At 41.6% G+C, this 23,719-nt stretch overlaps 1 protein-coding gene across 1 annotated transcript in view; it reads left to right on the forward strand.

The window, feature by feature from the left end:
• The window catches only part of MYO6 (myosin VI), a 105,618-nt gene that overhangs the window by 47,982 nt on the left and 33,917 nt on the right, over positions 1 to 23,719 (forward strand). Inside the window, exons 8-19 of the mRNA XM_080998282.1 lie at positions 82 to 179; positions 310 to 474; positions 2,342 to 2,422; positions 5,992 to 6,172; positions 6,751 to 6,895; positions 13,151 to 13,308; positions 14,150 to 14,241; positions 15,349 to 15,421; positions 16,420 to 16,547; positions 18,310 to 18,405; positions 18,856 to 19,029; positions 23,409 to 23,448. Coding sequence (XP_080854408.1) covers positions 82 to 179; positions 310 to 474; positions 2,342 to 2,422; positions 5,992 to 6,172; positions 6,751 to 6,895; positions 13,151 to 13,308; positions 14,150 to 14,241; positions 15,349 to 15,421; positions 16,420 to 16,547; positions 18,310 to 18,405; positions 18,856 to 19,029; positions 23,409 to 23,448 — 1,431 coding nt within the window. The remainder of the gene's footprint in view (positions 1 to 81; positions 180 to 309; positions 475 to 2,341; positions 2,423 to 5,991; positions 6,173 to 6,750; positions 6,896 to 13,150; positions 13,309 to 14,149; positions 14,242 to 15,348; positions 15,422 to 16,419; positions 16,548 to 18,309; positions 18,406 to 18,855; positions 19,030 to 23,408; positions 23,449 to 23,719) is intronic.

Raw genomic sequence — 23,719 nt, forward strand, 5'->3', positions numbered from 1 at the left:
TAATTATTCTCCCCACCTTTGCTTCAAATGGAAAAAAAATCATATTAAGCCGCTTTCATTTTATTCTTCTTATTTTAATAGCCAACCCCCTTCTAGAAGCCTTTGGAAATGCAAAGACCGTTCGTAACAACAACAGTAGTCGCTTTGGAAAATTTGTCGAAATCCATTTCAATGAAAAGGTATCAGTACTTTTTTGTGCATGGTAGGTTTGCACAGGAACTTCCCTTTTCTTTGTGTAATCTCATTTGGGAAATCCCTTTAAACATAACCATCTCCTCATTCAGAAAAGCTTTATTTTTCCCCTCCTAGAATTCAGTAGTTGGTGGATTTGTGTCACATTATCTGCTGGAGAAATCAAGGATCTGCGTTCAAGGCAAAGAAGAAAGGAATTACCATATTTTCTACAGGCTGTGTGCTGGAGCCTCTGAAGATATAAGAGAGAAACTTTATTTAAATTCGCCAGATAATTTTAGAGTGAGTTGATTGTTCTTCCTCCCTACTTTCCTCCATCTTGCAGGATGCTTACAGTGAAGTTGTTGTTTCAATTCAGACATGAAACCGGGGTAGCCAACGTGGTGCCATCCAGGTGATGCTGGACTACAATTTCCATCATCTCTGGCAATTGTCCCTGCTGGCTTGGGTTGATGGGAGTTGGGAATCCAACAACAACTGGAAGCTGCCAAGTTGGCTACCCCTGTACTAAACCTTGATTTTTGTGCCCAAAGTGGTTGACTCTTCAACTTGTCATCATATTGCTGCATTCTCCTATAACATATTTTTTATCAGTTAGATCTTTTCATGCATATAAGCATTTTATTTGTGTTAGTGTCCTGTTATGCAAGGCATGGGATGGTTTGCAGGCTGACACATAATATGAAATCAGATCAAAATGATAGGAAGGAATTCAGCGTCGTGGTAAAACAAAACGTTCCATCAGCACAAATATTGCCCACTATGACTTGCTTTAATTATTTTTTTTAAAAATTGCTATTTGCTCTAGTTCATTTTTACCATACAATTCGCTCTAGCGATGTATTATGAATAGTCCATGGGTGTTGTTTTTCTCTGATTGAATTTCGTTTTAAGGGTCTATTTGTTCCACTGTCCTGGTTTTAAAGTACAGTGGTGCCCCGCAAGACGAATGCCTCGCAGACGAAAGGGTTTTCCTTTTTTGAGTTGCTTCGCAGGACGAATTTCCCTATGGGCTTGCTTCGCAAGACGAAAATGTCTTGCGAGTCTTGAGATTTTTTCCCCGCTTTCCCCCCCTTTATCTAAGCCGCTAAGCCTTTAATAGCCTTTTAGCAGCTAATCCGATAAGCTGATAAGCCTTTAATAGCCGCTAAACCGCTAATAGCGCTAATCCGTTAAGCCGCTAATAGGGTTGCTTCGCAAGACGAAAAAACCGCTAGACGAAGACTCTCGCGGAACGGATTAATTTCGTCTTGCGAGGCACCACTGTATATTGGGTTCGACCCAGAGGTCTCATGAACAGCTCATGCAATATTTCCACTGGAGGAATGGAAGAGGTGATTTATGCTGATTTCCCCATACTACCCACCCCCAAAAATCTGCACTGAAAGGTTGGCCTATTCTTCAGAACAGTATGGAAAGTGGTGCTGAGGGGCTGCAGGCATAGGGGGAATTTAGCCCAAATCTCCCCTCCCTTTCCACTGGTGGGAGCTTCCACTGGATATCAGTCTGTTCCACATAGGACCCCTTCTATTCATGGAAGAAAAAGTCTTGATCTAACCCAGAAATAATACCTGCATTTTCAAATAATTAAATTAAATGTATAATAGGATGTAAATGAGAGGGACACGGGTGGCGCTGTGGGTTAAACCACAGAGCTTAGGACTTGTTGATCAGAAGGTCAGCAGTTCGAATCCCCGCAACGGGGTGAGCTCCCGTTGCTCGGTCCCAGCTCCTGCCCACCTAGCAGTTCGAAAGCACCTCAAAGTGCAAGTAGAAAAATAGGTACCACTCTGGCAGGAAGGTAAACGGCATTTTCGTGCGCTGCTCTGGTTCTCAAGAAGCGGCTTAGTCGTGCTGGCCACATGACCCAGAAGCTGTACGCCGGCTCCCTCGGCCAATAAAGCAAGATGAGTGCCGCAACCCCAGAGTCTGTCACGACTGGACCTAATGGTCAGGGGTCCCTTTACTTTTACCTTTACCTTAGGATGTAAATGAGACCATAAAGTAGGCCTCGCGGCAAATTTACAATTCTGTAACATGATGTTACAATTACATCCTGTAACATAATGATGATACACCATATTTTTCTACTTCCTTCTATAGTTTTTGTTGTTAATTGTATCTTTTGTTTTCCTTTCCTTCACAACAGTATTTGAATCGTGGTTGCACTCAGTACTTTGCCACCAAAGAAACAGATAAGCAAATTTTACAGAACCGCAAAAGTCCTCAGGTATGAGAGCTACTCCGTATGTTTTACATTCATGTTTAAAAGCTCAGACTTTGCAAAGCAGCAGCAGCATTTGCTGCCGCCATCACTTGCTGCTATTTCACATCTGGTTCACATGGTACAACTTCTTTTTGCTTTGTATGCAAGCAGTTTGGCAGCACTGATCCTTGTTTGAGAACAGGGACTGAATGTCACCACCACTACTACTTCAGACAAATGATTGGCACTGTCAAAAATGACAGCAGCCATCTGTTAGTGCATGCAGATCCTAATGTGCAGCTGGAAAACCTATCCACTGCTCTATGTAAGGGCATTTCAACTGGGACCCATGGTCTCAGCTGTGGCTTCCCTTCATGAACCGAACTTTTATTCATGTATATATGGATTAATCTTGGGAGGTTCTGTTCTTGCCTATGTGCCCAAGTTGTAGCCACTGAAATTTCATTGGCACACCTTCTTTAGGGAAAGTGGCCTGTAATTGAATACCCAATTGGATTCCCCACCCCACCCCAATCTGACTATTTATAGAAATGAAACAACAACACAGCAGGTATTTTTTGCTTGCTGTGTAGTTTAACATTTCACTACATTGTTGAGTTTAAATACTTGCAGAAGCCCAAAGATACAGAGTATATTTTATAATGCTGGTCTCAGTAAAATAAACAAGCAGAAAAGCAAAATTCAGTAGAGGTATGCTATTGGGCTGGGTTGTTGAGCCTGATTTCCCTACCTCCCCACTCCCTAGTCATCGCCAGTATATAGCCTCCAGGTGGGTACCTGTTCACAGAAATGCTTCACTCCCCATGTGAGTGCCCACAACAATTGCAATTGTAGTCCATTATTGGTTGCTCTTACAAGGGGGCTGCCATGAAGTCTTAGCTAGTGAGGCAAGAGGGAAAAAAATCCCTTTCTCAGTGCAAATCTTCTTGCCACGTCAGTGCTTTATCGCTAATATGGCAGCATAGAATCAGGCTTATAGTGAAGTGCTGGTACCACACGCCTAAGATGGGCTTAGGTTAGTAGCTACTCATGGTTTCTCTCTGTAACTTGCAATGCTCTTTGGGCATGTAGGAATGGTTTATATTCATACCCCAGAAAGCACATTGGGGAACAGTTAGCTTATGTACTGGCACCTTTAGGATTATTCATTAATTTATCTGTTTGTGGTAGCTTGGAGCTGTTGCAATGTCCAATAAAGTAATTTGTCCAACTCCTAGTATTGCTATGTAGCGCGGAGACATTAATTTTTATTACTATTATAAGACACGTGTAAGTAATAATTAAAAAAATTAAATAAAAATAACAGTATTCTCTCCAAAGGATCAGTCATATAAAGAATGCACAACCAACTTCATTTAGCCATGAGTGGGCATTGCTTTATAACTATGTATTTGTTCACACGACTGCTTGAACCAGTGGCATTTGAGGGTCTTAAATAAACTTTTAGCCACGGACTGTATAAGACAGTGATGGCCAAACTTGGCCCTCCAGCTGTTTTGGGACTACAACTCCCATCATCCTTAGCTAACAGGACCAGTGGTCAGGGATGATGGGAATTGTAGTCCGAAAACAGCTGGAGGGCCAAGTTTGGCCATCATAGGTGTAAGACATGCTCTCACTGCTGAGGAAGCTGTGGTGCGGGCAAAGGGTAGTCAGGTGAAAAAAGGTGATAGGGTTTCTGCTGTGTCACAAACTTCACCTGCTGAAATTCCCTCTTCAGCTCAACTGTTAAAGGTGCGGGGAGCCCTGACTTTTCTTTTTCCTTCCACCCGTCCATCTCATGTGGATGCCATGTGAAAAAACTAACTTCCTCTCAGTTCAGTGGGTGATATGTGTCTTTTACATCTACTTGACCCCTGTACTGATCAAAAGCTTTGGTTGTTGTGGGCTAAAAGCCATGTGAATGAGCCTGGTGTCAAAAACTTGAAGGGATTGTTAATGTTAAATGAAGAGAAGATCCATCTTGTAAATACAGGGATCCTTTTAAATATAGATATGTGATTTTGAAGGATGACCTATTTTCAGAGGTATATTAGAATGCAAATTCTGTCTTCGGGTTTAAACAAATATATATTCTGTGATCTCAGTATGGATCTTCGAATTGATTCCTAAGAATGTCACCTGCCCTTTCTAACTATAAGTTATTCTCTTTCATCAAGCTATTCCATTGTATAAGTCATCTTTGTTGTTTCATCTTTAAACCTCCTTGAACATGTTTTAATAATAGTAAGCGGAGTAATCAATTAATGCTTACATTATTTTTATCCTTTTCCTATCAGGAAGATGAGGTGATCACTTTGTATAATTTGAAATTTTAATTTCATTAAATTGCTACGTGATGTGAATTTTTCAGATGCATGTTAGCATTTTTATTCTTAGATGATTAGATCAGTGTTTCCCTTGTTTGGGATTAAAGTGGGCACAATGCAAGTCAAATTGCATCTTCTCTTTTGGTTTACGGTGAACTTTTAAGATTTAAGGATTATTTTTCTGCATGCTTCCCCACACCCTTGCATGTAGTAGCTTGCTTTTTAGTTAAAATGTTTAGATTTTAGAGGTGGTGGTGGTGTGTGATGTTTGAACTCAAAACAGCTGAATAACCATAACTGTGTGTAACGTTCCCTCCCCACAAAGAACCCATTGCCTGGTGAATTCTTATGCACTATAAAAGTTCATAAGAACTGGGCTATGGACTTCTATACACAGTTCTGTTTGCCAGACCAGTGTTTGTTTTTCTGCTGAATTTTATGATCCCACACTTCATTCATAATCTACGTATATTGCTGTCGCCTGACTTTTCTTGTGCCAAAACTGAGGAATGTTAATATTGGGCCTGAACCAAATGTTCGCAAGCAGACATTTTTGTTCCATTTTATGGGGGCCAAAATGGGGATGGGCCTGTAGCTCAGTGTTAGAACTTATTCAAAGATCAACCCTTGACATTTCCATGTAGGCCTGCAAATGATTCCCTTCCAAAACACTGGAGTGAGCTCCTAGTCAGCTTTGACAGTTCTGAGCTAGATCAACCAATGATCTGAATTAGTGCGAGGCAACTTCCTTTGTCCTTGGCTCCTCCTTATGCAGCTACTTGATTACTGCCTGAATGTTTGGCTGCTTTCTCAGGCTGCTTTGACCTGATTTTGTGACAGCAAACAGTTGAGGATCATGTAGCATCCATGACAGGGTCACGCTACCCTGTCAGAATGCTATGAAGCCTATTCAGAGTGAGGACAATAATTCCTGCCCTCACTCTTAAGGGCTGTTTTCTTGTAGATTTTCTAAACGAGAAGATACTTCTCATATTTAACACTACTTCCATACATTCTTCTGGTAGATCTTTGTGAAGTTTCAAATCACTCTGCCCCATATACTCCTTTCTCCACATTCAACATCGTCCTCCACATTGATCTATAATGCTAGACAAACCTTGCTTGAACACAAATCTTGATTTTTATGTGTGGTATTTCTGAGCTCTGTCCATCAAATACACTTTTGCTTGCTTTGGCTGGATGTTCACCAATGGAAATATTAGTTCCAAGCATTTTGAGACTGCTTTTGTTTTGCTTTTATAGTACTTGAAATCAGGCTCCCTGAAAGATCCTCTGCTCGATGATCACGGAGACTTTAACAGAATGTGCACTGCGATGAAGAAGATTGGCTTAGATGATGAAGAGAAGCTGGATCTCTTCCGGGTGGTGGCTGGCGTTCTACACCTTGGGAATATTGATTTTGAAGAAGCTGGCAGCACTTCTGGTTAGATCAGTAACTTTTGTTTCATTTTGCATCGAGCAGTGTTGCTGCTTTGGTGAAAAGTTGGTGCGCTTCAGCAAAGGAACACAGAGGATTCCTTGTTTGTGTGTGGTGATTTACCGTATTTTTCGCTCTATAAGACGCACCAGACCACAAGACGCACCTAGTTTTTGGAGGAGGAAAACAAGAAAAAATATTCTGAATCTCAGAAGCCAGAACAGCAAGAGGGATCGCTTTGCAGTGAAAGCAGCGATCTCTCTTGCTGTTCTGGCTTCTGGGATAGCTGCGCAGCCTGCATTCGCTCCATAAGGCGCACACACATTTCCCCATACTTTTTAGGAGGGAAAAAGTGAGTCTTATAGAGCAAAAAATACGGTTTTTTTCTTTCTTAAGAGATATGCCTATTATTATGTGTGTGATTCTGCCTTGTTCATTCATGCTTTGTGGAATAGTTTGTGCTGTGTGTTACAAGTAGCTGTATAAAGAAAAGGACTTTGTAGGCAGTTGCTGGTTACTTACTTTAATGATTTTTTTTGAACCCACTTTTTAGCTGTTTTCCCCCCTTTTGCTTTTAAAAATAGGTGGTTGCACTCTGAAGAATAAATCTAGCCAGTCTCTGGAATGCTGTGCAGAGCTCCTCGGTTTGGACCAGGATGATTTGCGTGTAAGCCTCACAACCAGAGTCATGCTGACAACAGCAGGGGGCACCAAAGGAACGGTTATAAAGTAAGTGGTTCAGAAAAGCAGTGTGTTTCTCTTTGTTTCTCTCCCCCCACCCACCCCAAACAGCTGCCCTACATGGTAGTTGTCTTTTTTAAAAAACGGAGATTGTAAAAATTGCCTATTAAATCTTTGCTTTGAGCTATTTGGAAATGTCTTACTTGCAACTGTTTATGGCGGAATAGAAATTTAGAGTTGCGTTCCTTTCCTTTTTACTTTTTGCTTTGTTCTGCAAGATGAATAGCACTTTCCGAAGAGCAATAAAACATCTGTTGCTGTGCCAAATTTATTTCTGTCTCCCTTTCATCCCAGTGTGCAAGAGAGAATATATCTGTGCAATAACGGTAAGGGGGAAAAAATTGCCTGGCAGTTTTGTTAATGATTAACCTGTCAAACGCTAGCAGGGAAAGTGAAAATGCCTTGCAGTGTGTCTCGGCACAGCTTGAATCCATATTCGCATAACAATAATTGCTTAAAACCTGGGAGTAAGCATGATGTTTGTACTAAGCGTGCAGCCTGCACGGCTCCTTGGAATATTTTAAAGATGGAAGTGGAAAACTCCAATGTTCGCTAGTTCTTTAAGCACCGCAACTTACTCTTTTGTGTGTGTGGTTTGCAGCACTGTGCAGCAGAACTGCCGCTTTATAGGCATGAGTTATGCAAATAGCCTGCTATGTAAACGGTTTGTTTCCTGTCAACATTGCTTGAATTGTGGATGGGTTCTGTTCAGTCACTTCGGCTATTAACAGCTCACTCTTGCAATGATTCATCTTACCAGTGATTTACGCTAACTGAGAACCTTGCCTACTTCTGCAAGATGACTTGGTTTGGTTTGAGGTGGGATTTCAATGCACCACCCCAAATTTCCATTTTAATTACATGACATTGTGTCAAGAGCCCAAAGTTCGTACCTTTGCATACCATTTGCTTAGGATCGCTTTCTCTGATGAGGCTGGCTTTTCCTCAAAAAGAGAAGGCGCAATCCAGTGGGAAGAACTCTTAATGAACAGAATGAGAATGTGTTGCCACTTCGATATCACTTCTGACTTAATGCAACTGGTAGGAGGGCAGCAGTGGGGAAGCAGGTCATTCTGTACAAGGAGAAGGATACAGAGCAGCAGGCAGTGCAACCACTCCTGCGCTCATGGTGAAAAGATACTTCCACTTGTTCAAGGCAGTCCTGCTGAGTTCCCCCAATTTTCCTCAACTGTTGTAGCCCCCCATGCCCCATCACACACTGACCTTTCAGAAGTAGGGGACTTGAAAGCCCAATTGGTGCACTACCCTCCCATGTTTTCTTGAGTGGAGCCAGTAAACCTACTTGGCATCCAGGAGGGCCTTTAAAACACTGATATATCATGAGTTTCCATCTTCATTCACTTCAACAACTTTCAGTGGGCATTGTTGCTACCCCCACACGCTAATAAATCAAGGTGTACTTTCCCAGGGTACAAAAGGTGAGATGAACTTAATCTTTAACCAAAAGTTTCCTTTCCGTGCTATAGGATGGCAGAACCGAACAAGCTGTCAGTATTTTGTGGGAGGGATTCAAGCAGGAAGTTTAGGTTTGCACAATTCAAGGGGTTGCCTTAATTCAGAAACAGAACTTTTGCAGTTAGTAAGTGACGGGGAAAATTGAGATGACTGACTGGCCAATGAGAACATGTATAAACACCCCACAAGCAAATCGGGATGAATGCCGATTGTATAACAAATAAATTGGAACAAATGTTCAATAAAGAACAGATATCATCTAACTTCCACGTAAGCTTTATGGAAGCAAATCAGGATGAATGCTCAATAACTAGGGCATCTGAAGGAGCCCCAGGTCTAGATTAAATTCTGTGTCAAATATTGAACAGGTTTCTAAACCAAAACAAGTGTCCATTTTTAGATTATAAACATGAGCAAGAACTTGTTGACATGACTAACTATTCAGCGGAATAGTTGGAAAAACTTCCTTGGAAAATGATAGACCATCCTTTTTCAGAAGGTTTTCAGCAGAGACTGAAGGCTACTGATTAAAGAAGCTGGATTTCCTACATGTTTAGCAGACTTGGCTAGGTGACCTTGGAGGTCTTGTCTGACTCTATGGGCAGTATTCAAGCAGGCATTACTCATAATAGGCCCACTCAAATTAATGGGCCTGACTTAGTCACGTTCGTTAATTTAAATGGGCCTGCTCTGAGTAAAACATAGTAGAATACTACCCGGTGATTCTATGAAAATGTACGAAATGCAGTCACTTTTGGAGTGATTAAAGGAAGAACAACAATAACAACAAAAAGATGATTGCTGCACTTTCCCCATTGAAAGTACAGAGAATACTGAAGTATTAAGATTTAGGAAGAATGAGCTGCTTAATAGGTAGTGGGGATGAGCTTGATGAGATAAACAGAGATGACTTGGACATGGTACTCTATGGCTCTGGCGACTTCCAGATTGGATTATTTTAATGCGCTGTACATGGGCTGCCCTTGAAGGCGACTTGGAAACTTCAACTGGTTGAAAATGCAGTGGCCAGATTATTGACTTGGGGGTGTGTATGTCCCTAGACAACACTCAAACACCCCTGTCCAAATGAATTGTGCTAGTGTTTGCCCTTCCTTGCAAACCTTCTTTGGCGTTAAGATCAGCAGAGGGACCCTCTTAGTAGTTCTGCTGCTCCCAGATGTTTGGGGTTGTGATGGCCTAGGAGAGGACATTCCCCATGGCAGGCGCTTAGTCCCCTCTCCTCCCACAGAGGTACATCTGGCATCTTCCCTATACAGCTTTTGGCGAATGCTGAAGACACATTTATTTACCCTGGCCTTTCAAACTTGAGGTGTGTGTTTTCAGATGCCCACCCTCTCCCTATGACTGTAATTTATTTTAACCATTTTTAATTTCTGATTTTTTAATTGTTGTTGTAACCTTCCTGGGACCTGTTGGTTAAGGGCGAGCAATCAATTTATTAATAATAGTAACAGTTAATAAATGAATAGTTTTTAATGTAACTATTATGCAGTAATGGGGGCACAGGTTTGAATTTTAGATGGGTCCTGCCTTATTCTTGGTCCCCTGCTGCTTGTGCCAGTATTCCCACAACAGACCATAAACCTGTAAAAGGGCAATTTGACACCCGTGTGACTTCTGGAAGCATGGAATTTGATCTTTTTATAGCCACAGCATTTTGGCTGTCTTAATATTTCAAGATTCCAAAGTGTTGGGTAGAGCTATGAAGGCCTGAGGAGGGGGGAAATGGAAGAATTGGGGGAAATCCCAGTCCTCCCCCCATTTTTCTGCTTTTTGTCCTGTTGTGTTTCCAAAACAATGGGGGGATCCAGAACAATACGGGGGGGGGGGGAATGGGTCCTACCCCACATTTTCCATTTCCTCCCAGGCCTTCACATTTCTAGGGCTGGGGTGCCCACCCCCCAATACTGTAGAAATAATATTGAGGGATAAGTTTGCATTCTGTTTTGAAGAGGTTCTGCAGCATCATATTTTATAGTATAGATGACTATATAGTTACTTCTAAACTACAGGTGTTAATGTATACTACTTTCTTCTTCCTTCAATTTTCCTTTAATTTTGAAATCTACTGTGGAAAGTTGCTGGGGTTTTTTTTGGGGGGGGGCTAAAATTATGGTGTGCATAGTGCCTTATATAAAAGATTGGCAGTTGACATGAACGACGAGGATTACAGCGCTGAGCTCTTAAACGTATCAGAAGGGGAATGTAAAGGAACCTTCCCTCTATTTATAAGATAGGATTGCTGTCAGTACCTATTACGCTAAGATAAATCAAGAGATAGTACATTAAGGCTAATTACACTCTAATGTAATGTAGCTGCAGCCATTCCTAATGAACAGATGAACAGAGCCTTCATTTCCTAGATACTTCGTTTGCAATAGCGGGGAATTCCAATGCACAGCAGCTTGCCTTTACATAGGGTTTTTACACAAAGGAGAGGCGTTACTGCGATAGAGGAAAGCTTGCCTTTTATACCCCTAAGAATGGTGTAATGCTAGACAGCTGCCCTGCAGGCTCTCTACAATTCCTCTCTGTGTTGACCTAGAGAAGAGCGCAGTGTAGAGAGGACTGTAACTCCTAATCCTTTTCTCTGACAGTGTCAGCATCTCGGTGCAAATGGGATTGTGTTTTTTCAACAGGCTGGGCTTAAAATTGCCCCCAAAACAGATCAGATTCCCTGTGCAGCTTTCGGTTGTTTTACTCTTTTTTTTTTGCAAATAAGGTAAGGGGGAAGAGGGCAAAGAAGTGAAATGTCTTAAAGTTTCTATCCCCCCCCCCCCAATCACAACAGAAAAGCTGTCTTGGAAAACCTATTTTCATTGTTAGCTTTCTTTGTGTCTATGTCTGTTTTCAGTGCATACCTGTATGCTTGTGAATAAAACGAATCAAACTTTCCACAAAAGGCATGCCCTGCTCTTGGTGGTTTGTTACAGGGTGTGCATTTTTGTGGCTAGTTACTGCAATGAGAAGGCACTCTTCACAGGAGGTTGGGCTATAGATGACCCTCCTTTCTCTCCAATATTTTGAGTTTTAGGCAGCTGCAATAGTCCCTGATTGGCTATAATTTCATGCCACCCCCCATCATGTAGCCCATAAAACTAATTCTGAGTGAGGGCAATTCTTCTGAACAGGCATTGTTCAAATAAGTCTCTCTTGCCCTCAGGGGTGGTGTCACATTGCCGAACCTAAATTGCTGTGTGATGAGATCATTGTTACCAGGAAGAAGGTCAATTTTAAAACACCTTTTTTGTGTGTGCTGAGAATAGCACATTTGGCTCAGCCCTCAAAGAAATATACCTGTAATATCCTTTCCTTGTTTGAGACACTTCCTTCTCTTCTTTCCAGTTTCTCCTCAGGGTCCAGTGTTTTGAATCCGGCCTTTCCTCCTTCATCTTCCATGCTCTCCCACTTTCAGCTGAGTCTGCTTCCTTCCGATTGTGGATTTTAAGCATTTTAAATAGCAATCTTTCATCTTGTGTGCTTTGTTACATAAAACAGGATGTAAACAGTTAAAAAAAAGGGGGGGAGGCAGAGGGCACTGAAGTGGTTAAATGAGCAATGCCAAAGAGCTGCTTTACCTATTACCACAGAGTGGAACTAGAGGATATGCAAGGGATTAGTACATCAATTTCTGCTCTTCCTGGTATTACATAATGAAGGGAGATGTTATGTGCTCAGTATTTGGATACAGCTTTCACGCAGTTCCAGGGAACCTAGAGAGAGGATGTATGACCTCTTTTAAAGGAGTTCACCACAGAGCAGCATTCCATATAATCGCCTTGCTAACACATGCGGCTGTTTTTGGGCTTGCAGACTGTCTGGGGTCAGTGTAGTGTAGTGGTTAGGAGCGGTAGACTTGTAATCTGGGGAACCGGTTTGTGTCTCTGTTCCTCCACATGTAGCTGCTGGGTGACCTTGGGCTAGTCACACTTCTTTGAAGTCTCTCAGCCCCACTCACCTCACAGAGTGTTTGTTGTGGGGGAGGAAGGGAAAGGAGAATGTTAGCCGCTTTGAGACTCCTTCAGGTAGTGATAAAGTGGGATATCAACTCTTCTTCTTCACATGAACTGATGCATCCATGTAGGTAGCGTGGCTGTGGCTGCCCCAGTTTCCATGAGGGTGGCAGCATTTTTCAGTCCTCTGCTATAATGAAAATTGACGTTGCTGTGTATACAGCACCCATGTTGGGGAGACACCATTCATGCAAATTGGTGTCTCCACATTGGAGCCGTAGACACAGCAGCTCCAATTTTGCAAGCTCAGCTTGGCCATAAGACCAGCATTATTTCCAAGGCATATGAACCACTCCACGCAGTCCGTTTTGGTTTTCAGGTACAGGTACCCTACAGCTATGTTCAAGTGTTGAAACTCCTGTCTTTTGCCTTAATGCATGCATGTTGGAACAGCAAACTTAAGATTTTACTGGTATTGGGCCCTCCACCAAGGTTGATGGGTGTTAGGCTCCCGGCCTTTTTATTGGTGGCCCCCATGCTTTTGGAATTCCTTCCCGTAAGAACTCCACTTGTCCCCTTTTCTTGTAGCCTTTAAGAGGACAAAAAAGGCTTTAAAAAAGAAAAGAAAATTCTACCATATTGCTAGATCTTTATGGTGTTATCTAAGCTTTTGAAGATTGTATCTTTTTTTGTTCAGTCATTTTGCATTTGTTTTGGGAAGTCGTGTTGTGAGGGCTTGCCACCAAAAATGGGGAGAGCGTAAATGAACAAATATCCTCTTGTTACCATGCAGGGTTCCACTGAAAGTAGAACAGGCGAACAATGCACGTGATGCTCTGGCAAAAACTGTCTACAGTCACCTCTTTGACCACGTGGTAAACAGGGTAAACCAATGTTTCCCTTTTGAGACGTCCTGTTTTTTCATTGGAGTTCTTGATATCGCAGGTTTTGGTAAGTCTTTTGCCTAGGGAACTCTAAATTGCTGTTTAGCTTTAGTATGGTTGCTGTATTGCATCATCTGCTTTCAGACCGTGCTCTGGGACCTAGTTAGTGATCTGTATTTCTTCCATTGGAGTGATCACTGGCTCTCTAGCGTTGTGTGTAAGTCTGTTGACATTCAAAGCAGAGTGAGCATTACATTGGATTGGGGGAAGCTAAAAGTCCAAATGACTAAATCCTGATCCCAGGAAACCTTCCCAAAGCAGTGATCTAGATGGTGGCATTTATATTGTGGTGACACTTCCTTTTTATAAAGTGCTATGTAGTCGGGCGGTATTATTCAATAAACAAGTAGTGTTATCAGCCTATAGCAGAAGGAGCTGTGGGAGCCAGAGACTGGGAGATCAGCAAGTAAGCTGGGTAGAGATTAGATACCCTGAGTTCCTGTTTCAAAGCTCCTTCTTTAAACCACTGTGCTACTCTGGCTATGTTACCTGTCTTCAGCTTAATGGAAGATGTGAAGTAATCTAAAGAAATATGGCAACAAATTGTTCTCATTAAGCCTTGGATGCAACTAGAATTCCCATGGTGGGAAGAGGAATTGAGTCCACAACTCTGTATGCAATTACCGTCAGAAAGTCAGAGCTGCTACCTGAGCACTTCCTTTGTATTTTAAAAGAGAACAGTAGTGGATAGTCTAACTTCACTCTTCTGAATTGCAACTGTGTTCCTGCATGGAAGACCTAATGTTGGAACTTTGTGCCTTAAACCAACATAAGATTATAATAAGTGTATTTCCTAACTGACCCCCCCCCCACCAATTTTAAAGCGTATTAATTCCTTTATTTTACAGAATATTTTGAACACAACAGCTTTGAACAGTTTTGCATTAACTACTGTAATGAGAAGCTGCAGCAGTTCTTTAACGAAAGGATTCTCAAAGAGGTAATTGTATACAACCATAACAAATTTATTATGGCATGGACCACAGTCCGCTTCATCAGATGCATGAAGTGTAATCCTCATTTGGCAGGTGGTGGGAATGGAACATACAACAATGAATGCAGAGTGAAATTCAGGAGAATCCAGTGATAATTACCTGAAAGCAAAGTATTTACAGTGACTAGTTAATAAGGCTGTTCAGTGAACAAACTCATTAGTCTTTAAGGTGCCACAAGACTCTTGTTTTTGCCACAACAGTTTAACGCAGCTACCATTTTAGAATGTGATACATGTTGCTTATAGTCATTTCACTGAGGTTTTTCTATTACCAGTGTCTGATCTGCAGATACAATACATCTGCAGAACTTTGCCTGTAGCAATTCTAGGAGTCAACTCCTTGAGTCTCATGGACTTATGGTCATCCTGAGAAAAGTTACACAAATATTGCATTGCGTAGATACCCCACATATGTAATTTTTTAAAATAAAAAAATAGTGATTAGAGTTTCCTTCTACGAAGATGCACAGAAAAGTTGTGCCTTATTTCCCCCATTAACATTTAAGAGCATGCATATAACTGATGTGCTTGAATGTCCTACTGGATTTGAAAACCATGAAGAAAAACTTCCAAATGACAACATTATTTTTCAGCTTCCACTTCAGTGCACATGGTGATGCTAGTTAGACAGCAATGCTGGAATCGTTTGAACAAGGTCAGCCTTCATAGCACCTCTAGCAATTTGACAAAGGCCTGATGTTCGAGATACTGAACAATCATATTCCCAGAAACAAATAAGGCAAATGACATAGGAGGTGGTTCAGGGCACCAGAAAAATATAGGATTGCTGTTTTTTGGAAGTTTGAGCAAAAGTGCCGAGCTATTTCAGAACTGTTTCATGCCACAAAGTTCAGGTTGCTTAAGACTGTGAAGTGGCTCATCACTGAGAACATTACTCGTTCTTCTATCACAGGATCAGCTTGACTTGAAATACAACCAAGCCAGGAACAGGGATGGTGCTGGCACTCATGTGTGACATTGCTAGCATATTACGTGAGGACCGAAGATGAGCAGTATTTTACTCATATGATAATTTCATTATTTCTATTATAGGAACAAGAACTTTACCAGAAAGAAGGCTTAGGTGTCAATGAAGTCCACTATGTAGATAACCAAGACTGTATAGGTATGCATGTTGAATTCTGAGATGCTGTTTGTGTAAAAAAAAGAAGTTGTTTTATTTGCTGTGGTTTTCCTTGAAATTGAATTGGTAGTACCGTATTTTTCGCCCTATAGGACGCACTAGCCCATAGGACGCACCTAGTTTTTTGGGGGGGAAATAAAGGGGAAAAAATTATTTTCCCCCCCGGCGCGGGGTTGGGGCGGGGGAAGCCCGAGCTTCCCCCGACCCCAGCCCCCAGAACAGGTAGCTCTCCGCAAGCTGTGGGAGCCCAGCGCCGGGCTCCCACGGCTTGCGGAGAGCTGCGCAAAGCCTGGAGAGCAAGAGGGGTCGGTGCGCACTGACCCCTCTCGCTCTCCAGGCTTCAGCGAAAGCCTGCATTCGCCCCATAGGACGCACACACATTTCCCCTTCATTTTTGGAGGGGAAAAAGTGGGTCCTATAGGGCGAAAAATACGGTATATCTGTTTTGTTTTCCTTAACCTTTAACATTCTTGGAAGCAGCAGGAGGGTGAAATGGGCCATTTCAAATGATTTTTTGAATGAAAATGTGCCGTATTTTACACCTGCTCCTTACATATTTGATAAGAGATCCGTATTTTGAAATTTTAGTGAAGGGACATAATGTGAAACTGTGGTTTGCTTAAACATAGTTTATTTTAAGTTCTGATTTTGAGCCTCACTATAAACCTGGATTGTTTGGGGGACTGATAAACCAAAATATGAAATCACAATTTGGAGGTACTTTGCAAAAACGAATTGTTGTAAAACGTCTGAATTCACATATTGTTGACAAACCACAGGTTTGTTGCTTAGGCTGTTGACATTTACTGCTAAGCCACTTAATATATCAGCTAATAGAATAGCGGTTGGCAGATTCTGCAGATTACTCAAGAGCAGATGTATTTAGGAAAGGTAAAAGCTTTGTATTGCTTGGTAACACTCTTGTCACTACTCTGTATATACTGTACTAACCAGCCTGTTGGCTTCTGTCTTGCAAACAGATTTGATTGAAGGGAAATTAATAGGTGTTCTTGACATTTTGGATGAAGAAAATCGGCTTCCCCAGCCAAGTGATCAGCACTTTACATCAATGGTACATCAGAAGCACAAAGATCACTTCAGACTCTCGGTAGGCTTATTTTTTTTTATATTGGCATCAGTTTATTTACCCCAAGTTTATTTCCCCCATTATCCCTTTTCTGTCAGATGTTCCAGAATGCTTTCCTACTGACAATACTGGTCGTATAGAGGCTCATTTGCTTGGAGAGAGTGTAGCTACAATTGCATGTATATGTATTTTGGTTTCTAATTGCAATGTGTGAATTCAGGACACAAGGACAGAGAGACTGACTGCAGGGAACAAGGAAATGTTTGCTTTGCAATGTTTGGTTAACTCGCCAACCCTCAAAAATCACCTTCTCTCCCACATGACAGCTTGGTTTAGCAAAAAGTTTCCATCTCCACAAATGGGACATTATCTAAAATATTTCTAAAATAACCAAAATATTTAGTTAAGGGTGCCATTTTACATAATGGATGGGCTACACAGATGAATGCCCGATGCACCCATGGCAGCAATCATGCCACCTTAAATTCCGAATCAACCCATTTGTTATGAAACCCAGTGTGTTGACCCCAATACAGGGACTCGTCCTTGGCAATAGTCATGGCAGGTTTTATCTCCATATGTCTTTACAGCAAAACAAAAGGGAATATTATAAACGTACACTCCTGATTTCTTTACCATGACCAAGCATAAAGAAGCATTTGGTCTCTGAGGTTCTGGGAGAAAGTCAGTACAATTGCACACTGTCTCCAACGTTCATTTGAGTCACAGAATTTTAAAAGGAGGTGGATAAGAATCTGCAGTGCATCACATTTAATTTCTTAGCCACTTTCCACAAGAACTCTCCAAGTGACATATACAGATAAGATTCCGATACACAATACTCCACCAAGCTACAATGAAACCACTAATGTGATCATATTGCAAAAACGAATATGTCTATCTCCCTAATAAAACCTTGACCACCATCCCTGCTGGCTGTGATTGCAATCTAGTTGCCTTGGTCACAAACTCAATATAAAATGTGGCTTCCTTACGGTTAAATGGAGTAGGCTGAAGAAAGCATGTGGCACCAATTTTGACATGCCGGCTGTGGCTCCTGGTTTGTTTCTAGGTTCAGTTTAATGAGTTGTCTTTCACCTTTAAAGACTTAAAGTGCCCAGGTCCAACATACATGAGGACTGTCTTCTCTCATATACCTGTTCATTAAGATTTGCTTTATAGGCGGGTGTTTTTTTTGGGGGGGGGGTATGTTGGGCCCAAGGTTTTGGAACTTTGTCCCTGGGAAAGTGTGGTCTGCCTTTGCATTGCTAGTTTTCAGTTGCATGTTGAGTGTTCTCTTTCAGAGGGCATTCAAGACACCCATAGCTGCGATATTGCCGTTGCGCATTTTTGTTGTTGTTGGGGTTTTTTTTAAAATAGGTGTCAAAGCTATTCTGTATGTCTTGTATGCTTTGAACTGCTTTGACACAAAAGGTGTGGCATTAATATTTAAATTAATAAATACATAACCCAACCAGGGACCAGTGCAGTCCATGTGGTTGGAGTCTTAACTGCCTTCACTTTCTTGCCCTTTTTAGTTGAACACCAGGAGGGCAGTGAAGAGCTGCCATTTAGCAGTACATTAATTTGTGGGTTGCCAAAATGGCTGCCTAGAACTGGCATGTAAACATGCATGGGGCTTACAAGGGAGAGTAGTTTTCTAATCTATTTTCTTTGCTGTTTTATGTACGTAGTTGGTCATTTGTTTTGTGCTTTATGATTTTATAGTTCTATGACACCTATAAATAAATAACATAAATAAAATGTTGGTTTTAAATTTCAGATACCCAGGAAATCTAAACTGGCTGTTCACAGAAATATCCGAGATGACGAGGGCTTTATAATCAGACATTTTGCAGGAGCAGTATGTTACGAGACAGTAAGTGAACATGATTTACTGAATTTCATCTTTCTGTATAGTTTTAAAAATAAATTATTTATATCTGTTGTGTAGTGGATCCTTGTGAGTGTGGCTGAGCAGATAAAATATATTCAGCTACATGGTGAGAATCTACGAAGGCTATAGGAAGAACTCAACATCATGCTTAGGACCCCACCAGATAATTTGAATATTGAAGAAGTTTCATTGGGAAGAGGTGTTAATCTAAGTTGGCAACACTGTTTGTGAGAGCAACTAAAAGTTTCTGAATGGTGTAACCTAATGAAGTAAAACAAATTTTGCTTCTGCTTTTTAAAATCATTGAAGTTTGGTCTGCAGTGCCATATTCCTATGTGCAATTTCTCCCCAGGTGCCACAGTGATCAAGTGATAGCATAGACATGTCTAAACTTTCCCTCCTACCTAACATTATTTTCATTATTTTCCTCAGACCCAGTTTGTGGAGAAAAACAACGACGCTCTGCATATGTCTCTGGAGTCCCTTATATGTGAATCCAAAGATAAATTTATCCGGCAGCTCTTTGAATCCAACACGAACAACAACAAAGACCATAAACAAAAAGCAGGGAAGCTCAGTTTCATCAGTGTGGGAAACAAATTTAAGGTATGGGCATGGCAAACCTTCTCCTTTCTTGGGACTCCTTTCCATTTTCTATGAACACAACGGGACTGCAAAGTTAGGCAGACAGCATGAGTTGTTTCAGTTTCATGTATTCCTCTTGTCAGACCATCCTTGTTTACTCAGAAGCAATCCCTGCTGGTTTCAGCAGGATTTCCATTTTCTAGGATGTATGCTCAAAATGGCAACCTCAAATGGTTTTGTGATATGACAGGTATAGCCTTTGCTGTAGTAAACTGAGGCAAATCTTCAGTGGCTTTTTGCCTTTTCCTGATATTGAAGCAACATTGCCCTGAGGATACTGGGGTATTCCTTCTGTCCTCCCTCCCTGTTTTCTGTAGTCCATGTTTGAATTTCAGAAAGGCCTGTGCGATCTCCAGGTAACACTGCACCACACATTTCTTCCACACGCCCCTCTGCCTCACTTCTGTTCCTTGCCCTTCTTTTATGACTCACAAACAGCATGAATGGCTTCTCTCTCTCACACACACACACCCGCTTTTGCAATCTGCCTCTGCAACATTTTATGTGGGGCTTCTTGGACTCTTTAGTCGCACACTCACACTTGCACGCACTTCCACCATTGCCTCCGTCATTCCACCTTCTCTTGGGCTGTGGCTGCCGAAAGTTGCAACCGAGAGTTCACCACATGTGAAAGCATTGAATGTTGCACAGGGAGCGAATGAATTGCCAAAATGGGAATCTGTATTAGTTTAATACTGTATGTTTAGCGTCTGTATTAATTGCAGACCCCGAAGCAACTTCTTATCAGAGCTAAATGTGTGGTTTAAAAAGCTTTGCTTTCTGTTGTATAATGAGAATTTGCACATTTGAAGCGAGCCCCTTCAGTCAACAGAAGCTAGCTGTGGGTGTCCCATTGAGACAGTAAAGTAGATTTAAAGTGTTATCATTTCTCTGAACCCTCTAAAAATATTAATAGCTTTGACAAGACAAAACAAAACCCAAAAAACCTTGGGGGGTTGAGCATTCCTTTTCTCATCCCCCCTCCCTTCTCCTAACAGTATTATCTGATGCTTTTCCTAATTTTTCCTTTTGTTCTTAGCTGTAAATCTGACCTCTGTGTCTTCTGCTCTTTCTGTGTTAAGCCTTCTCTGTTTTTCTGCTTCCTTTCCCTATTCATCAGTTTTTATTTTAGTTGGCTTTTACCAGCTCAGGATGGCTGGAGGGGAAGCTATAGGGGAGTTGAGAGGAAAAGCAGGCAGAGGCAAAACCAAGGGCTGCAGGTAAATGTATCACCTTCGTGGACTCATTATTTATCAAACTGCAGTAATTTCAGCCAGAATTCTTATTTCTAGCACATCAGTTTTGCTTCATGTAACGTTAGAAAAATGCCTCCACTCCACAGCAGGGTTTTTATTTTTGTTGCTGGTTCCCTCAACAACCCATGCATTAAAAACCACGTATTAAATCTGTGGTGGGACCTGGGAAGGGCAGTAGCTCAGGGTTGGACTGTGTGCCTTGCATGCAAAGGGACTTGGGTTCAATTCAGTTAGAGATGGAGGGGAAAGCTCATTTTCTTTTTCACTTTCGTTTTTTAAATTTTAAATTAAATACCACAATCATCCAAATAGAGGGCAAAGTAAAATATATTGAGAAAAATGGAAAGAGAGAAAATGGTTGGAGAAAATAGCTTGCATAATGAGATATTATTAAATTAACATAAAAAGAATATACATTATTAAATTAACACAAAAAGAATATACATTATTAAATTAACATAAAAAGAATATACAGGGGTACTTTGCCTGCAATTTGATTGTTGAATGAACAGAGCCCATAAACTTGTTTTGATCATTATATTTTAAAGTGTTTCTGTCAGCTTTATCATTGTGACATATTCCCAAGCTTTCCTCAGCCATTGTGGGTTGGTTGGAGGGTTTTTATTTTTCGATTGCTGGGCTGTATAGAGTTTCACCATAATCAAAAGAGTAGTTACTAATTAGAGATAGGGATTTATAACTTCACTGCATGCAAAGAAGGATTGTGTTTGCATTTCTTGGTAATGCAAAGCTGGTGATTTCCTGCTATATTCAAAATTATAACTCCGAGATGTTTTGCTTTTGCACAATCCCAGAAGATATGTATGAAATCTGCCTTAGTTCTTTTTCTCCTCCAGCAGTACTCCTTTTGTGAAACTCTGGAGAAAGGCTGCCACACACTGTAGAATCAGGCGTAGCCAACATGAATGATGATGGACCGCAGCTCCCATAATTCCTGGTTCGAATGAATGGGAGTTGTGAATCATCATTATTATTAATAATAATTTCATTTCCATCCTGCTTTACATTTTTAAGGTGGGGGAATCTCAAAGTACGCAAATAAAACAATCCAAAAGAAAACATTACAAAAGAAAGTCAAATATAAAGTATTCATCCAAAGCAGCGTAATTAACAGGAAACTAAAATATCATCTTAAAGATTTCAAATGAAATCTTTACTGATGGAGGTTAAATATAAAATGTTGCTTGGTTTTCAAATAGAAAACGGGTTTACAAAGATAAGTCATTTTCCATGGGTAGAAAGTGTAGGTATGTATTTCCAAAATCAAAATGCAAAAGGAGGATTTCAGGCATGCGGAGAAGTAGATGAAATTTATAGCAGGGCCAAGGCGTTTCAGCTTAGCTGAAGATCCCTCTGTTACTTGGGATTGCCACAAAGCCTTCCCATCCCCCCAGCCCCCTTGAATGGCCTGATAATGGTGGCTGGAATAGGGTTGGGGAGAAGTGGGACGGTATAGGATAGCAGAGCCAGTCTCTGTGCTAGGCTAAACAGGTGAGGAAGATGCTCCCTGCTTCTGGCTTCTGCCAAGCCCAGCACGCTATGAAACAAAACCCCACTCTTCCTGAGGGTCCGCTAGTATGCACAGAGGACTTGGGGAGGTGAGCAGGTCTGTTCCTACTACTCACTGGGCTTTGGGGCAAGGGAAAGGTAAAAAATCAGTTCTCAAGCCTACATTGCTGTTTTTGCCTCTCGGTTGCAATGCCAGGTAAGAAACTGACTCTGCTCCTCCAACAAGTTTCTCTGTGCATGCCAGGTGAGTCATTGGATGGGTTGACCCTCTTTTGCCCAACATGAAAATTGCATTTCCCTGGGCTCTGTGCAATGCCAAGGGAGGTCCGTGAGGGAAGGGAAAAAATATTGGTGGTGGATGTGTCTTCATTAGCAGGTGATTGGCTTTGTGAATCACCATTTGAAACAAAAACTAGACCACTAAGTCAATGCATAGTCTATATTTTAAACATTTTGTAACTTCGACCAACACACCCTAATGGCTGAAAAAAGTGTTTATTGAAACCTATCTGGTTCCTGATGAGTTATGTGCAAACATCTGCTGCATCTGGCAAAGTACAAGACTCCCCTCATCATTTGGGGATACTGTGTCTGATCATAACCATCCACTTAATCCATGTAAGGTTCATCTAATAACATGGATCAGGATATCTATGTGCCAGGTGAATGCGTAGTGTAAGTCAAGGGAAGGCAAAGTGGTGCCCTCCAGGTTCGTTGGGCCAAAGCCCCTGCCACGCCTGCCACTGCTAATGCTAGCTGGGGCTGATGGGATCAGGTGTCTGACAACACCTGCAGGGCACCATATTGGCTTACCCTTGTGTTCAGTGTTTAAAAGAGTAGCTCACATTTAGCAAATTGGTGGTGCTTTCCATTGCATAGAAAGGAGACATTCCTAAAGGCCACTTGGGTAAGAGAAGCATTTATGTACCAAGTTGTACGTATGAAGTCGGGTGGAAGAATTCTGGTAGTGGTATGGTATGGCGTTGCTGCTTCCCACCTTAATTCTCTTGCTGCTAATGCGGTTTGACTACGAGTAGCAAGTGAAGGTGTTGGTATTGTGGACTGACAGATCCTATGCACTCATTCTCCTTTTCACCTCCATTTGAGCAAGCGCATGTATGCATGGGGAGCTCGTGCTAAGTGATGCATGCAAGTAATGATATGTCCTCATAAGTGTAGCCCGGGAGGAGGCGGGGGGGCAGCTGCCCCCACCAAGTACCGTATTTTTCGCCCTATAGGACCCACTTTTTTCCCCTCCAAAAATGAAGGGGAAATGTGTGCGTCCTATGGGGCGAATGCAGGCTTTCGCTGAAGCCTGGAGAGCGAGAGGAGTTGGAGGCCCCGTGCCTGGGGGGGGAAATATTTTTTCCCTTTATTCCCCCCCCAAAAAAAAACTAGGTGCGTCCTATGGGGCGAAAAATACGGTAAATCAATAAAAATATTTAACTAACTGAGGTTCTGCCCCCCCCACATGAAACCTGGCCACGCCAATCTATGTCCTGTGTGCCTAATCTCCCATTCTCCATTTTGATGCAATTTCCTTTGCTTTTACAGACTCAGCTGAACCTGCTCCTGGAAAAGCTTCGCAAGTACAGTAAGTGGAGATTCTTTGCCTTCTGTTAACTCACATTTATTTTAATTTTTTAAAAATTGCATTCACACCAAATCTATAGTTTTTCAAATGACGTATTGCAGGAATAAGTTAACTGTATAACCACTGCATTAGTGAGGCAAGCTCTTATCTGCTGAAGCATGGCTGTTCCATGAATAATCTCTTCAGCCTTCCTGGATGCACATGTTTCAGTTTCATAGAATCATAGAATCACAGAGTTAGAAGAGACCACGAGGCTATGGCTCTGAGTTCA

The sequence above is a fragment of the Podarcis pityusensis genome (assembly GCF_964106645.2).
Source record: "Podarcis pityusensis genome assembly, chromosome: 3".
In the NCBI taxonomy this organism is placed as follows: Eukaryota; Metazoa; Chordata; class Lepidosauria; order Squamata; family Lacertidae; genus Podarcis; species Podarcis pityusensis.